The sequence below is a fragment of the Syngnathus floridae genome, chromosome 4, assembly GCF_059516105.1.
Source record: "Syngnathus floridae isolate MCC-2025c chromosome 4, RoL_Sflo_1.0, whole genome shotgun sequence".
Taxonomy (NCBI): domain Eukaryota; kingdom Metazoa; phylum Chordata; class Actinopteri; order Syngnathiformes; family Syngnathidae; genus Syngnathus; species Syngnathus floridae.
In genome coordinates this window covers 13,051,213-13,067,665 of record NC_142416.1, presented here as the reverse complement: position 1 = coordinate 13,067,665, position 16,453 = coordinate 13,051,213, and the positions used below count along the sequence as shown (strand labels likewise).

At 39.3% G+C, this 16,453-nt stretch overlaps 2 protein-coding genes across 4 annotated transcripts; both read left to right on the top strand.

Moving 5' to 3' along the window:
• Window positions 1–156: 156 nt before the first annotated feature.
• stra6l (STRA6-like) lies at window positions 157–7,476 on the top strand. The gene is made up of 19 exons (XM_088372960.1): window positions 157–700; window positions 1,121–1,465; window positions 1,696–1,768; window positions 2,576–2,676; window positions 3,066–3,196; window positions 3,275–3,395; window positions 3,478–3,523; window positions 3,631–3,756; window positions 3,927–4,000; window positions 4,108–4,270; window positions 4,338–4,488; window positions 4,752–4,827; window positions 4,903–4,984; window positions 5,062–5,110; window positions 5,199–5,316; window positions 5,706–5,825; window positions 6,037–6,200; window positions 6,330–6,473; window positions 6,564–7,476. Exons 2-19 carry the CDS (start codon window positions 1,425–1,427, stop codon window positions 6,824–6,826), a joined length of 2,043 nt encoding a protein of 680 aa, XP_088229086.1. The 5' UTR covers window positions 157–700; window positions 1,121–1,424; the 3' UTR covers window positions 6,827–7,476.
• Window positions 7,477–7,585: 109 nt separating this feature from the next.
• On the top strand, window positions 7,586–16,359 carry tdrd7a (tudor domain containing 7 a). Of its 3 annotated transcripts, none has more exons than XM_088372957.1 (22): window positions 7,586–7,826; window positions 8,230–8,434; window positions 8,896–9,040; window positions 9,535–9,646; window positions 9,777–9,863; window positions 10,106–10,140; window positions 10,290–10,330; window positions 10,688–10,858; window positions 10,984–11,691; window positions 11,811–12,007; window positions 12,362–12,551; window positions 12,766–12,877; window positions 13,200–13,411; window positions 13,651–13,785; window positions 13,924–14,007; window positions 14,097–14,231; window positions 14,445–14,555; window positions 14,757–14,913; window positions 15,020–15,141; window positions 15,303–15,493; window positions 15,592–15,752; window positions 15,976–16,359. In XM_088372957.1, the coding sequence occupies exons 2-22, from the start codon at window positions 8,231–8,233 to the stop codon at window positions 16,206–16,208; spliced, it is 3,543 nt and encodes a 1,180-aa protein (XP_088229083.1). In that variant the 5' UTR covers window positions 7,586–7,826; window position 8,230; the 3' UTR covers window positions 16,209–16,359. The 3 variants fall into 3 exon arrangements, with proteins under 3 accessions (XP_088229083.1, XP_088229082.1, XP_088229084.1); XM_088372956.1 differs by having other exon boundaries at window positions 14,757–14,916; XM_088372958.1 differs by lacking the exon at window positions 9,777–9,863 and having other exon boundaries at window positions 14,757–14,916.
• Window positions 16,360–16,453: the final 94 nt, after the last annotated feature.

Sequence of the window (16,453 nt, the reverse complement as noted above, 5' to 3'; positions counted from 1 at the left end):
TTAAATGACCTAGTACTTGTATTACCTTACCCAATTTGCACAAGATGAAATAAAACCATTTGCTAATCAAAGTGAAATAATTCTATTTTCTTTCCACAGCCAAGTAGGGAGAAATGTTTGGATTGCCTATAAGGGAGCCTGCGTAACGCCCCGAAAGTGAATTTCATCAGTGGAACTGTTTTATTCACAGTAAAACCCCTTCATAAATAAAGGTATTTCGAGAAATGTGTTAATAGTTGTTATTTGGCACTAGGTTTGACCATCTTTGTAGGGAAACTCAGTATTACAATATTGATCCAAAGTGTGTATTTCTTTCAAAGTACACATTACAACAATTTTAATGGATTGAAAACATTTGCATTTCAAATGCAAAAGATGATTTAAGATATGAATTGCAAGTGTGGTTACAGGATGAATTAATGTTTTCTCAAAGCACTAATTTAGTATGAGCAACGTAAATCTTCATTTGCAGTGAAACCAAAATATCCGGAATGACAGTATGTAATAAACGACCCATGGTCTACGAGGGCTTAAATAGTTTTGTGTGCGTGTTTTGTTTCTGAGTGTGCTTCTTCTGTATTGACATAGATTAGACATTAATCTGACGTTGATAAATACAGCACTGACGGCGTGACATTGTCATTCATCATGTCGAGGAGACTTCTTTTTGTAGGACTTCTGTTCATCTGTGTGGTTGCAGGTAAATAAAACAAAATGGATGGATGAATTGATTGATTTACTGTTATTTTTTATTTTGCACATTTTGTTTCTGGAAAATCTGGAAAGCGTCGCCTGGTGATCAAAATAGAAACAACGATGGTTGTATTTCTGCAGAAATACTCAACGCGTAGCTTTTTTCTTGTTTGTTTTGGAACAGATAAGGATGTAGCTCATGGTCATTTATATTTACTAGATAAACAATAGGAATTAAGAACAAATATCCTGAGTGTATCTTGTAATCTTTGCACTTCTCCATTGGGAAACAAAATCAAGTCATAAAACATTTGAGCTTTTTAACTCCATGTGCATTACTACTTTGCCCATTGTATTATACTAGCTGATTTAAGATGGATCTCAGAAAAGTTCAAGTAAAGCTCAAGGTGGTCTTTTCTCTCCACAGGACAATAAGGACACCCGTTTGAATTGACCGTAATGGGAGTCGATCTACTGATAAGATGCGTTGAAAGTAAATATCAGCAGTATTTGTTCACAAATTAAAGAATTCATTCATGAATTAAAAAAAAGAGAGCGAGAGAGAGAGAATTAATGACAACTGGAAAGGGAAAAGGGCGTGCATGAGAGAAGGGTGAATCTGAGGTCAAAGTTCAAATGATTGAGTCACATGAGTGAAACCAGGAAATAGGGAAGTGACGGCTCTCCACACAGTGTGCTCATCAGACGTGCTGAGGACTTTTTGACAGCCGATGGATGATCTAACAATGATTACCGAACAATTGGAGCATGTGTAAGTATGTTGTGAGTTTACTTTTGTTTATTTCAACCATACTTAAGGGTCAAGTTTAGGGCCTTTGACAGTTGCTTTGACAGTTTGGTGTGTTTACTACCCATTTTGTTCAGTACATGAGCAGGTCAAGGTATTTAAAAACACAATTTTGTTGCAGCATGGTTCTACGCCGAAGCAAACAACCTTTATACATCTCCAAAATAAAAAAAATTCTCACGTTTTTCCCACAGGAAAGCCATAGTTCAGGACTGTCACAATGGAATATCGATTGACCTCTTTCTGCATCTCACACTTATTCCCGCTGTAAGTCGTCCCTCCTTTTAAACAAGAACTTGAAAACTCGACTGTTGAATTGTGTTTATTTATAAGTCAGCAGAGTGCCCACAAACTGATTTTTTACAATCTCATAAACTTTCACTGTTTGTTTAATTAATAGGTTTAGTAAAAGCACGACAGCAACACTGCTGAGATAGAATGAGCAGGTACTTCATTGCAAGGAATGTACACTTGACTCTTCTCTTACTCATTCAACCACGAGTTTGGGAGAAATCTGTGAGAAATAACTCATTCAGTCACAGGGTTGAAGTGCACCACATGATACAGAAGATTGTGCTGTTTTTCACGTTCTAATTAATACAGAAGACTTACCAAGTGTGTGTCTGTCTGACGTCACGTTCCTGCCTAATCTTTCTCCAGCCAATTTGCCATTCAAAATGCATTTTTTTAAATCTATTGGCCACTTGAGTGATTATGATTGACCCCTATAAAGCAACAAGTGGCCAAATATATGCAAAAGGAGTCTGAGGATTCCATTTTTTTTAGCTGTGTATATTTTACCTTACTTTAAGGGAGAATGTATAAAGTGCATTGAAGTTTTTACCTAAGTTTACAGTATATCTATATTTGAACTTCATTAGAGCAAATACATTTGAAAAGGTTTGTGGGTGAATTCATTGTCCTCTAGATGGTAAAAAAAAAAAAAAATCATAGTAGGTAGTGTCATATTTTTTTAAGTACATAACTGCATCTCTTTAAATATTAATTCAGTTGTAGATTACGTCTGTAATACAAAGACAAGTTTTGCAATTGTTAGCTTTTGTTGTCTTTCAGGTGCTGATTACCTTGGTGCTGTCATTCCTTCAGAAAAGAGCCAAACCATTGGCGATTGACCACAGACTTCCTTTCCTGCAAAGGCGTTTTGGCATTGTGGTGTAAGTCAATCACAGAGAAAAAATAAAAACCTTTGCAAAAAATTCCTTAGAAACTATTATCACTCAAATAGAGCAAGATTTTCGTGCTTCAAGCTACTTATCTTAATTTATGTTTGTGCATTTTCTGCACTATAAATTAAACATTTGTCCTGTTTTTGAACCTTTGTTTGATCCGATGAATAAATTAATCAACAAACAATGGAGAGACAAATCTTGTCTGTAATAATAGCAATAAGGTCATTTCAGGGAGCCACTGTTAGAAGATTCAGGAACAAATTGCTCCCTTGGTATTGGACACTTGTCCAATGCTTATTATGAAATACACAACTCAAATGTTTATTCCAACCCATGCGTGCCTGATGGGTGATGAGTCTTCATGTCCTTGGTAGACCTCTGGATACCATAGGCAGCCTGAGCAATCGCTGGTCATACGGGTTCGCCTTTGGCGCGGTATCCTACAGCGTCCTGCTGCTCTTCTCGGAACATTACATTCCTTTTAGTGTCCCACCCTGGGCCAGAGGTACTGACATTTTTTTATTTATTTTTACCAACAAGATATGTTCTCTTGTACACACATAAACTAATTGGTCCTCCTCAGCTGTAGTTTACCTAGTTGGAGCTTTGGAGGTGGGGCTTGTGAACTTTCCTTTCTTTGCCTGTCTGTCAACGCCCTCCAGAGCAGCTGGAGCTGTGCTCGGGATTCTCTACTCTTTGTGTTGGTAAATATTCATTCAGAGTGCATGTCTTAATATGGGCAAACATGATGCCAAATTACTATAATGTCTATTTGATTGTCTTCAGGCTTATCATTACAGTGTGGGACACATTCACATGTCCAGATGGCAAGGTACGTGGGTACTACTGCTCCTAGGTGAGTGCTGTGCCCACCCGACATGTTTGTTTGTATTTACTTTTGATGCCAGAAAATCAATACATACATGTGTTTTGTAAAAGATTTTGGGGAAATACCAGAAGATAATTATCCAGTGGCCTTGTATCCTCTCTCTCATTTTTCTTTTGGGACGATTTGTCTACATGCTGGTCAAAGATGTTCGAATACATCTGCAGCTGGAACATGAGGTCAGAGCATATAAATCAGAACTCACGGAGTAATCATTGAAATTTGCTTTTTATTTTTTTGCCACTGTTATAGTCTTGTTCACAGTTAATGCATTTTACAACTTGTTTTTTTTACATTAGATTTGAATGCATGTTTACAATGTTAAGTGTTAAGATTGATATGCCACCAGGACTCGGATGAACTGACTCAGCAACATCAAGTGCAGCATGTTAAGAGACTTTTGAGGAAGAAAAGTACACACAGGTAAAATACAATACAGAATGGAATGGGTGGAACTGTTACAAATTGAAATAGAAGTGCAGGTATCTCATCACCATTTGTGTCATTGGTTTGATTTTTATTATTTCTAGTGACGCAAGTTTGACTCAAACTACACTTAAAGATGGTTTTAGTGACTGTTGCAGCAAGGCCCTAAGCTGGTTTCAGAGCAGAATGTATGAGTGGGATCCACACTTCAAGTTCCCAAACAGAATCATTGGCACTGCCATCATATCCCTCATAGGTCTATATACGGTAATGAACACAAACAATTGCATGCTTAATTCCAAAAGTAGTTGGTATCAACTGTTCTTGCTTTTAGATTACGCTGGCTGACTACAGTCTCAGTAATATCGCTTTTGAGCAAGTAGTCAGGTGGAAGAACACACTCAAACACTTGGCGTCCTGTAATCAGACCGAAGCTTTGGAAGCAATGATTCCACAACTGGAAGAATTCATCAACGTGGCCAAAAGTGAGTTGACCTCAAGTTGGCCGCATGACCTCCATGTCTTGTTTGTATATGTAATTGTATACATTTTTGATTCATTTAGTGAATTGCAAACTACTACTAACACACAAAAAGACTGACTGGAAATGGAGGCGATAACAAATAGAATCGCTAATAACTTTTGTGTTACAGAAACGCGCTAAAATATAGCAGAAAATAAATTACAGACTGTCAAAACCTAATGTCGATACATGTTTTAATCAATCTATTAATTTCTTTCATTCTAGAGACTTGGTTGGCGACCACCATTTTTGCTAGTCTCAATTCAGTTGCTTACACGTTCCATGTAATGGTATGTTACCGGTAAGTGGATCAAGAAAATGCAATTAAACAGCGCAAACTCTGACACGTCCACATAATAATGCATCGTTTCCACAGGAAACACTTAAAGAGACTTTGGAGGGGTGAGAAGGGCTTTCTCCCAGAGAAATTTCTCAAGCCAAAGTCTGCCGTCAGTGTGGTGAGTGTGACACAACACACATGACATTTACTGTACAACTTTAAAAATTGTAAAAAAAAATTCTGGATTTTGGGCAGGCCTCCATCGCACGCTACTCTGGATGGCAAATTGCTTTTACGCTCTGGGGTAAGTTTTCATTCAAATTATTATTATTTTTTAAATCACATAGATATATGATTTTTAGCATTAGTTTTTAAAAATTTTTATATTGCAGGTTATCTGATGGTCCACTTTGTTCACTTCCTGGTTGCACTCTTGGTGGTGTATGTGATTATTATTCCAATCCAACATGGACAAGCCCTGACCATGCTGTCCAACCTGGGCATCCTAATGTAAGCATTTACATATATGTGTGCTCCAGTGGATATTGAGTTGACATGAATGGCAGTATAAACAGTTCGAAATCAAATGTCAGTGTTAACCTTCAGGCTTCTGCTAGGAAGAAAAAACCTACTCGTACATCTGGACAATATTTGAGGTTAATCAGAGGCACTGTAGATACATTTTCATGTGTGCATGCGGACTCCCATTTAATATGAGTTAGAATTTCATTGGATGAGCACAACCGCATCCTAGTTAAGAGTTTCAAAAAGGATTTATACATGTCTCATTTTTTTCAGTCATAAAAACCTGGCATTTGATCACGGGTGTGTAGACTTATATCCACTGCATCATCAATATGAGAACATTTACTCTTTTCTTTGCGTTCCTCTTCTTATAGTCTGACCATCGGTCTGGTGGTCGCTATGGTGATCCTTCAGATAGTTTTGGTCCAGATTTTTTTTCTCCAGGACAAAATGTCTCCTGATGATAAACACAAACCTCTGGCTCTCAATAATAGGTGGGTATAGATATTTTAATATTGCAAATATAATATGAGAGAAGGGTTGTGATGTAAAAAGTATAAAGACTCAAAATATTGGTCATGGTTGTAAACCTGACATCTGGAATTTGTCATGTATGTGTCAATTGCTAAAATATCTACCTGTAATGAAACATGGGAATATGAATCACCTAAAATATGAATGTTGTCCCTTCTTTTTTGCCTTTAGAAAAGCATTCCACTGCTTCAACTACTTTTTCTTTTTCTATAACGTGATCATGGGCATATGCAACTGCATCATGAGACTGCTGATCAGCATTGTGCTGGGAACATGGCTGGTGTCCCGTATCGACCGCACAATAATGCAGCGAGGCTATGAAACCATGGATGCGGGTGATTTTAATACTATATGATGCTTGAATCAGTTACTTAAGACAACTTAAAGGGGACAAAATTGTATTTTTAGTGCATTTCTCCACAAAGAACTGTGTGCAAATCTAACTGTATTGGTGCATTTCCCAGGTTATAGTACGTGGATTGGGATGATCTTTGCTGACCACTATCATAACAATCCAGTTATGGTGTGCTTCTGCCAGCTGCTTGTCTCCACCACCCTGGACAAACATAGACTGCCGACATACTCCACATTAAACAACACGCCATCTGGTTTGTAAACTTCATTCAACGGGAACTACAAGAAATAAAATTCTGCTGATGTGGTTTTTCTGTTACTCATATTTTTGTTCTGCTTTCCAGAGTATTCTGCAAACAGTCGAGCCAGGAGACGTTGGACATTGTTATACACCCTCTTGAGGAACCCTCATCTTATTCTGCACAGGAAGCAGCATCTCTCCTCTTTAGGGGTTTTGGATACGTCTTCTTCGCTTCAATCGGACACAATATTGCAAGCTTGGGTCATGGCTTCACAAACACAGAGGAACAAGGCAGTAGCGGTGCACTTAGCAGTGAGCACTGAGACACAAACGCCGGACAACCAGCATAACTTACATACACACTGATACATATTTTGTGACTGATTGGAGGTCTTATCAAAATGCACTTGCGATTTGATAAGTTGATAAAAATTGAATTGGACTTTGTTTACGCTTTAGTTTGTAATTATGGTAGAGTTTCATCTTTTTAAAATGATTTCTAAATAAATCAATTCACATTTATTAGTACAGGTTTGCTGAACTCCTGTGGTATTTTTTTTATCAGAAGAGTTAAGTATCTGTTCTATCATCAAGATTGAGTAATGCCCAAAATTTTAAAATGTGTCAGAAGGGAGGAACACATCTTTATTCCATGACTGTCTGCCAATAACTGTGGCTAAATACAAGTCTTCACAGCAGCAAAGACAGCATGATATCACAAAAGACAAATGTTTGACCCCTAACTGTTGCTTGCTGGGTGAGAGGCCTGAAACAAAGTCACAAAGAAGTTAAAGACATAGTTGAATTCATTGCTGAACAGGTCATTATGGGACTGTGCATTTTAGTACATAAATTTGTCCATATTTTCCCTTGTTTTATCAATATAGCACATGCAGTGCATTGTGGTTATGAGTATAAAAGTGAACAATTTGGTGGGGGTGTGACAGGCTTTTAATATCTTGTATGTTTTGTTTATTTTCCCTGAACCCATTAACTTTTATAAACGGAATTCTTCAGCTTGTGTGTGTATGTGTTTTTTTTCTTTTTTTAATTTAACTGAAGCAGATAAATACATATATGGTAATCAAATTGAGAGGGTTTGAAGTTTGACGTGAACCTAATTAGCGCACACACGTCTGATTTCTACTAAACTTACATGGCAAATATTTATCATAAATACTCTAATGAGTGATCTAAAACGGTAATTTCACTAAATACTGCTCAATAGTGTGTCGCAATAATAGCAAACTTCCGGCAGAGGCCATGTTGACGAGAACACGCCTAAGGGAAGGAAAAAAACAAACAACGCATCAATTAGTCTGTGGCAACACTCGACAGTAAAAAGTTAGCACATTGGCAACAACAGGTAATTTGGACGCCAGAATATCTCTTAGTATTCTAGTTTGAACGCAGAAAGAATTAATTATAATCGTTACGTTTCTCGTAATCGAGAAAAATAGTTTTCCATCATTTGCTGCAGATGGCTAATGTTAGCTGCTAGATGTCAGACATGCATGTACTTTTAGTGACATAATTTAATCGTAAATTGTTTAACGCATTTTTTTATTTCATACGAGTAGTAAAACAGTATCGAAATTAAAACATCTCAAAAATATTAATTTCAACTCAAGTGGAATGAACTCGGGTGTTAGGGGGAAGAAAATCGTGATTGGATTATTGCAAAGAGCTGTACTCTGCCATAGCACATTGATCAGGACATCACTTAAGTCACACTGGTCTAACTTTTTCCTTGTTTTCATCCAAAACAGGATGTCAGACAGCGAGTCGATCAAAAAAATGTTGCGGTCTGTACTCCAGTCTAGCAAGGATGGCGTGAGTATTCTCAAACTGCAATCGGAGTACCGCTCACTCTGTGGAGAGACCATCCCTCTGAGGAAACTGGGCTTCACCAACTTGGAGGATTATCTCAGAAGCATACCCTCTGTGGTGCGGATGGACTACCGCAATGCAGACGTAAGAAATTGGTTTTAATCATTAGGAGTGCCAAATGGCAAGTATCTTCGGATTTGTCTATGGTGAGGATTAGATCATGTCAACAAATGACACTGTATGGTTCAAACACTGTGTATCATTTACAGTGTTTGCATCAAGTAGATTTTCTTAACCAAGGTGAAATCAACAATAATCAATCAATGGATTTTGATTTTGTCCATTTAGATCATACTAAATTGTTTCTGAAAGAGAAACAAAATTAAAACCTTTAGCAACCATGTGATGACAGCAGATGCAATGTTTTTTTTTAAGGAAATATTGGTTAAAAGAAATATGCACATTTAAAAACAACAAAATGTTGACATTGTAGGTTTAGTATCCTTTTACCTTTCCAGTTAAAAGCTAAATTCAAACAGATAGTAATAAAACAGCATATGTGTTTCACAGAAAGATACATGTGTCACTTGCAATCGTCTTTACAGTTGAGATGCTTTGCTGCAGTATGCAGTGAGACAGCACACATTGCCCAGCTGGTGGCGCGACAGAAGAGCGCCAAGAAATCAGGGTGCTCCCAATTCGTTAACTGCAGGATGAGACGCAAAGATTCCGAGCCTTACATGAATCGTGGTAAGATAACTTTGCAATTACAATGCATAAAAAACTGCCAACTCAAGTCTCCCTTTACTTATTTAGATACCTCTTTAATAAAGTCCAGTAGATGCAAGTTTTCTCTTCAATGCCCACCTACTTTAAAGATTCTTATTTGCTCTAAATCAGGGGCCCACCATTATAAACAAAAAGCAACTCGGGGACCACTGCTTTGGAATATTATTTCGTTTTGCACCGGAGGAGGGTAGACCTATTCAGGCTATTTATTTGCATTTGTATGTCTATTTTGGGAATCTCAGCTACATTTGACATAATTTGGATGGGTAAATGATTCCTAAAATTAGCTGGAAAATACATCAAGTCTAAATAATACATTTTATTTTCAACAATGTTACAATTATTTTCTGTTTCCAATTTTGCGGACCACCTGCAATACCACCACGGACCACTAAAAGACCACAGACCACTGGTTGACAATCCTTGTTCTAAATGTAAATTTTGTGTGCATTTAGGGTGGCCGATGTCTTCTCTACGGCAGCCTTCAGCTGGTGGCGCATTCAGGCCAGCCAACCGCTTTCAACTCCACGGTGGCTACAGAGGCTTCAGTGCTTCTGGTGATGTCAGGTACAGGAACATATTTTAGGGCTAACTACATTCAAGAGTTTTGGGAGGGGATTTGTGTATGTTATTTGGCATGATTAAGGTTTTTAGTCTTTTTTATACTTAATAACTAAATGTTCTCCTCAATTGTCAGGCTAGCGAGCCAGTGCTTTTCTCCACCAATAGCACACAGACAACCTGCCCCTCAGCCATCTGTGAAACAATCTGCTGTCCCAAACTGGTGATGATATACGTAGAAAGAGTCCTGCATCCACCTTATTGATCTGTGGTCACGTCATAGCACATTTTCTTCGTGTAATCAGATTAAGCTACTGATGAGGGCACTGTGTAGTTTTATTTTAGAGTAAAATAGCATTTGCTTTAAAATCTGGTGAGAATTGCATGAGTGAGTTTTTCATTTTTCTTTAGATTATGTAAATTGGTTGGGAAAACATGACAATTAAATACATGTCCATTTTGTAGGGCCAAGAATTTAGTGATTCCGCAGAAAACGAAAGGTTAGTACAAGCATTTTTTTGTTGTTGTTGGCATCAATCACCCAATGTTTATTTGTGATGAAAGAGCACTTTGGGATCTTCATATTTCATCTATTATAAGTGTGCCATGGTGTATTTTGAATAAATGAATAAATATTCTGTTAACACAGAGAAGCCCTATGAACAAGTCTCCGGAACCAACAACTCGGAGGTATAGAAATCGCTCTTTCCCATCTTTGCATTCACTATTTACCTTTATGCAGCCACACAGGAAAAATTGTGTTTTGGAAGTTGAAAGTGCTCAACATACTTAGAGACATTTAGAAATAAATTGATTTTGCTTGGCAATTTTGCAATTTTCTCCAAATCGACTTTGTGGTCACACACAGTATAAAGAGTTGTATTAAAAATTCAAGATGCTGTTTTGATTGTTAAAGAGGCACACAAATTCGACAAATCTATTGTGTCACCTTGAACTCAATTACCGGTAGAGTTGAGTGCATTTCTTCAAAGTTTTACTCTGCTGAATGCAAGAAAACTGATTTGGTTGGGAATTCTCTTTACACAGTCAACAATGCATGACAAGACTGTGGTGCAAGAGAAATTAATCCAGCTACTGAGCAAGTACTGCTCTGGGCTGTGGATGTCAAAACTGCCCACTGTCTTCAGTGAAATGTTCGGTCAGCAGCTGCCTCCTCAGGTGACCAGTGAGTTGGAAAAGTGGACACACATTTGTAAGGTGCGTAAGGATGTCACGTGGTATGACTGCTGATTTGAGTGATATGGCTTGTTTTGCTGAAATTCTAAATTTAGTCATTGTTGTGGACTGTTTCCCAGTGTACTATGCTCCTCTGGTCTTTACAGGTAGAAAAATCATGCAGCACCAAAGGTGACTTCCTGGTTTATCCTAGTTTGCCTTCCTCGACTGCTTCAGCAAGGAGCCTGTCCGAAGGCCCCTCAAAATCCCCCATCCACTCCAGCATGATGTCTACATTAAATCCCTCCCAGGTGTCTACCTCTGCCCCTCTCCGAGCGCATTCTGTTTCAAAACCTCCAGCTAGCCCCGGAGAAGCCTTCGCCAAGCCAGCAATCGGTTCGGCTCCACAGTCAACTGATCATTTCACTTCTTTGAAGATGTCACAAAACTTGTGTAATAGTCACACAGTCAGTTCAAGTAATGCCAACTTGGTCTCAACTGCTGTCAATGGTGGACCAAATTCTTACTCTATGGCATCTATGGGCAATTATCCGCCAAAAACCAACCCTCCTGCATTAACTTCTTGTCACTTCCGCTCTGAGGATTTACCACCACAAAAGTCCACATTGTCACTAAACTCTGTTTCCTCCTCTGGTCCTCCCGTTGAGTCTTGTGCTGCCATTTTGCCAGCTGATTTCTGTTACAGAATAAAGGAGCTTCTATCCAAGTACAGTAATGGGTTATGGGTCCATGCATTGCCCAAACTTTTCATGGATGCTTACAAGGCCCCATTCCCTGAACATTTTATGGATACATTATCTCTCTTCCCGGATTTGTGCACCGTGGAATACCCTATTCCACACGACAGCAAGAAGGCAAGTTCATCCATACATACTGTAACTATGTTTTTTAAGGGTAGTGGTGTTGGTTGGGGGTGATGAGGTTTGGGTAGCACTCTAAACAAATATTCTGCATATTTTTTTGTTTGGAACAGGCCATCCTGTTTAAGCCATTTAGAGAAAAGCTAGAAGACACTGAGAGCAATGGCAGTCAGAAGAGCAGAAGGCACCACCTTCCATCTGGTCTGGAGGTTACTGGCCCTGTAGTTCCTCCCTGTTTAGTTCATCCCTCAGTCCAGTATCCCTCTGTGCTGATTACTGAGGCCAAAAGCAGTAATGCTGTGACTGTAAGGTATGTCAAGAAGCTGAAAATGTATTGACTTAAAATCTATATATCGACTTGGGAAATATTTTTATTCATTTCCACTGTATTACTGATGAACAGGTTGAAATGTGGAGCAGAATTTTCAATCAAATAATTACTTTATTTATCCCCAGAAGGCAATTAAAGTTTGTCAGTAAAAAAAAATATATATATATTCAAGAGTACAAGCTGGGTGATATGGCTGGAAAAGGTCTCACATCATACGTATTTAGTTTCAGTTTATTGATGATGCTTGCAGGTGTTACATGTGCCCTTCTAAAAACTGGGGTCAGTCGTAATCCTGCTTTTTATCTAAAAAAAGAACGTCTTCTCCCTGTGCAGGTATGTTGGCGATGGCTATTCCAAAGCCCTGGAGGCAATGGAGGATGCTATGCATGCCTTGTATAAACAAAACTCCACACTCCAGCCTCTCTCTCAGCTTGCCGTGGGTCAGCTGGTAGCAGTCAAGGGAGAGAATGGCAACGAACTGACGAGAGCCCAGGTCACGGAGGTGACCAATGCTAACATCAAGGTATCAAGTTACTTGACTGTATGATTGATTACTTGCACTTGATTGACACTGTTAACAACAAGGAGAGAGATGGGAAATTGATTGAGAAATGGGGGAGTTTTTGTTGCTGCCTTGCGTGTTCTTTTTAAATAGTAATTCGTCTTCACATGGAAACAAATCAGTTCAGCAATTATAAAGCCATTGAAAAGAAGAAACACTATTTTTCTTCCATCAGGTTTACTATGTTGATCATGGCTTTACTGTGGAGATTCCTCGAGAAAGTCTTTTGGAGCTGCACCATGACTTCCTTTCACTGCCCTTTCAAGCCACCATTGTTAGGATGGCAGGTATCACATTCACTTTGAATGATTATGATTTCTCATACTATAAGTATATCTGATGCCAGGGAATGACCTTTGACCAGCCATAACCACCGTCGTCGTCTCGTGCGTTGCAGTTTGCCAGGGAGTTCACGGCTGCAAACTACAATCATGTTAAATGATACTTTGTAACAATATCAATCACAAAGGAACATTATTTACTTTGTAAAAGCCGAATACTTGTTCCAGCTCTTGTGCTGGATATGATATTGTGCAGGTGGTCATCACGTTGTGCCAGGTCAGTGTTTGCTTTACTTGACCGTAATACACTTAACTACCCTCTCCTCAGGTTTAGAGGCATTCAGTTCCCATCCATCTGTGTTGTCCTCTTTGGAGACGTTTGCTGTTGGAAAGATTATGTTAATGGAGATTTTGGCCTCAACTTCACCCAGTGACTTGCCTGAGGTCTTACTCTATGACACCTCACAAGAGGATGACATCAACATAAACTCTCTCTGCCTAAAGGAATTGCAGGACCAGACCATGAATAACCCTTTAACTGTAAGTGTGATGGGATTAAGTGATGCACATATAGATGACTCGAATCGTCTGTATGTACAGTACAATCCGAATGGCTTTTGCATTTGAAAGCTCAGCCTCAGCCAGGAAGGTGTGTTACTGCAGTAACAGCCTGAAGAATGTAAAATGTTTGGAAATCAGTATTTGGTCAACTTTTCAAGGTTTCTGAATCAATTATTACTTTGTTGTGTGATGTTGTGTCATTTCTCTGTTGCTTTAAGGTGAATTCTACTTATCGTGGTGTATGTGTCACAAATATTTGTGTGGATGGCATCATCTTTTGCCAGCTGCCTTCCAGAGGAACCACAAGGCTCAACAAGTTGTTGGAAGAAACAAAAGCATTTTTGCTCTCTCAGGTAGGATCTACTGTGACTTGTGGACCTATGAGTGTGATTGTTCAGCGACAGAAGCAACCGCTCTCAGGCATTATGTGTTGCATTGTTAGTGAAATTTTCTGCAATCCTAATTCAAAAAATGATATCTGTCCCCATCAGATGACCTCTGAGTACTTGGTTTCTCAACCCTTCATTGGAAAGATGTGTCTGACCTGCTACAAAGATAAATGGTGCAGAGTGGAGGTATGGGCTTTTTTTTTGTTTTTTTTTTGTTACCATCCTATTTGCAGTTAGGGCTCATCAGAAACATTTGATCATGTTCTTGTTTTCAGATAACCAACCTTCATGGTAATAGGGTCATGGAAGTTGTGTTAATTGATTTGGGTGTCTCAGCAACAGTCGAGGTCACTGAACTTCGAGAGATACCCCCGCTTTTTCTCCGAGACTTTGCCCTCATCCCGCCACAGGTTTGTCTCCTTGGAGAAGTTTCTTCTTCTCCTTTGTCATTTAGATCCTCGCTGTGGAAGTAAAATGCTCTGCAGTTGTTCAAAAAATCTTGTTGGGTTTTCAGAACACGTAACACTAAATACTGTGAATGTGAATGGTTCTTCATCCATGATAGACTAAGAAACAAACTGTTTCTTTTTATAATCAGTGAAAACTACTTTCTCTTTGCTCAGGCCATCAGATGTCGTCTGGTGGATGTGATGATTCCAGAGGGAGAGTGGAGCCTAGATGTCGTTTCCTGGTTGAAGAATGCTGTCCTGGGGGTTGAGGATTGTAAAATGAAGGTAACATAGCATTTTTTTTTTGTGCTGCCTTGTGAATGCCAAGCGAGCTACACTAAAATGTAATATAATTATAACGTATTTCTGTGGAACCTGGGGATGTGCAATTCTACTTGTTTTACAGGCTGTGGCTGCACAACTGTGACTCCACACCAACACGAGAGCTGTGTGTTTGTGTTCTCACAACTGCTTTACCTATTTTAGATTTTTAAGTTAGAGGAGCATAAGGAGGGGAGACTTGTGCACATGTACCTGTTTGTTCATGCTGACCACGAGGACGTGCACCAGAGCATCAACCATAAGTTGAGCAACCCTGAAGTGTGGCAGACACTCAACAGCAACAGAAGCTTCACGGCCACTGGTAGTAAGGACATTGAGACGCTCATGTGAACACCCAATAACCCACAAAATTGATGTTGTTCCAGTCAATTTCAATGTGTTGCGTGTTTCTCTTCTTCAAACTGTAGATGGCAGTGCTTCAATCAAGAGACTGGATGTAAGCAGCCCAACATATCTTCATCCACAGCTATTTGAATCATCTTCAGTAGAAACAACCCCCACGATGCCCCCACCTCTGGCGCTCCCCCTGGTCTGTATGAGAATTAATTTTTGTGTTTGTTTTTTTAAAGCAATCTTGTCTGAATCATATGTAAGTGAGTACAGGAGCGGAGCACACTTTTCCTTCCTCTCCGAATGCAATTTTTGAACGCTCCCATCATCATTATGTTCCCTTTGTGCTCTAATTTTCAGCCTGGTCAGAACATGGATGTCCACATACCAGCAGCTTGCCACCCTGGTTACTTTGTGCTGCAGCTGTGGCAGGACCTGCATAAATTGGTCATGTTGATGGGAGAGATGATGCTGCACTACAATCAGACTGTGACCCCCACAGATGTGCAGATCAAAAAAGGAGACATCTATGCTGCCAAAATAAACAAAAGGTAGGTAACTGAGTTTATGAAAGTTATGTACTGTAGATGAGGTGGTTCTGTAATGTATAAAAGGAGTATCCTTTACACCTGTGACTCACTCCACGTAGTTGGTACCGTGCTGTGGTGAAGGGGATTCTGTCCAACGGCTTGATTTCTGTTTACGAGTTGGACCACGGAAAACACGAGCTCATCCGCAGCTCTTTCCTCCAACCCTTGATTGAGGAATTTCGGCAGCTACCTTTTCAGGCCATCATTGCACAGCTGGCAGGTGAGTTGAACACTTGGTGCTCATTTTTCATACTGTGTCCTGAATGATTTTTAAAGAGACTATCCAAAGACAACAGGAGTGAGTGTCCTATTCTATTTCTTGAATTACCTTTAGTGTGGTCTTTGTGATACAATGAGCCAGAGCATTACATGATAAAACAACAACCCTCCCCACCTCTTTATTTGAGTCATCTATTGAGTAACTTGTGCCTTCTGTCTTGCAGGTGTGCCAAAGTGCCAGTGGTCAGAAGAGGCGTCCTTGGTCTTCAGGAACCATGTGGAGAAGCAAGCGCTCGTCGCCCAGATCGAAAGTGTACAAGATGAGTCGGAGGTCCAAGAGGAACTGTGGGAGCGCAAATTAACGGTCTATTTAGTGGACACTCAAGTAGAAGACAAGGACGTTTGGATACACACCCTCATGGCGGATTTTTGCAGTGAGACATCTTCTCCTTTGTAGTAACTGAGAAATGTTTCTCATCATACTTTTTTTTTCCATGTTATTGAGGTGTTCAGTTTCTGTGCATGCTAATTGAAAATATCACACATCTTTTTGTTGTCATGCGTCTGTTTTGAAAAAGTTGCAAGTTAAATAAAAAGTTGTTACTGGATTATCAGTATTATGCTGTGGTCTTTCTTGCACTGTTGCTAAATGTGAATCCCACCTAGAGTCCATTATACATTTTCCATGATAGATGTCATAAT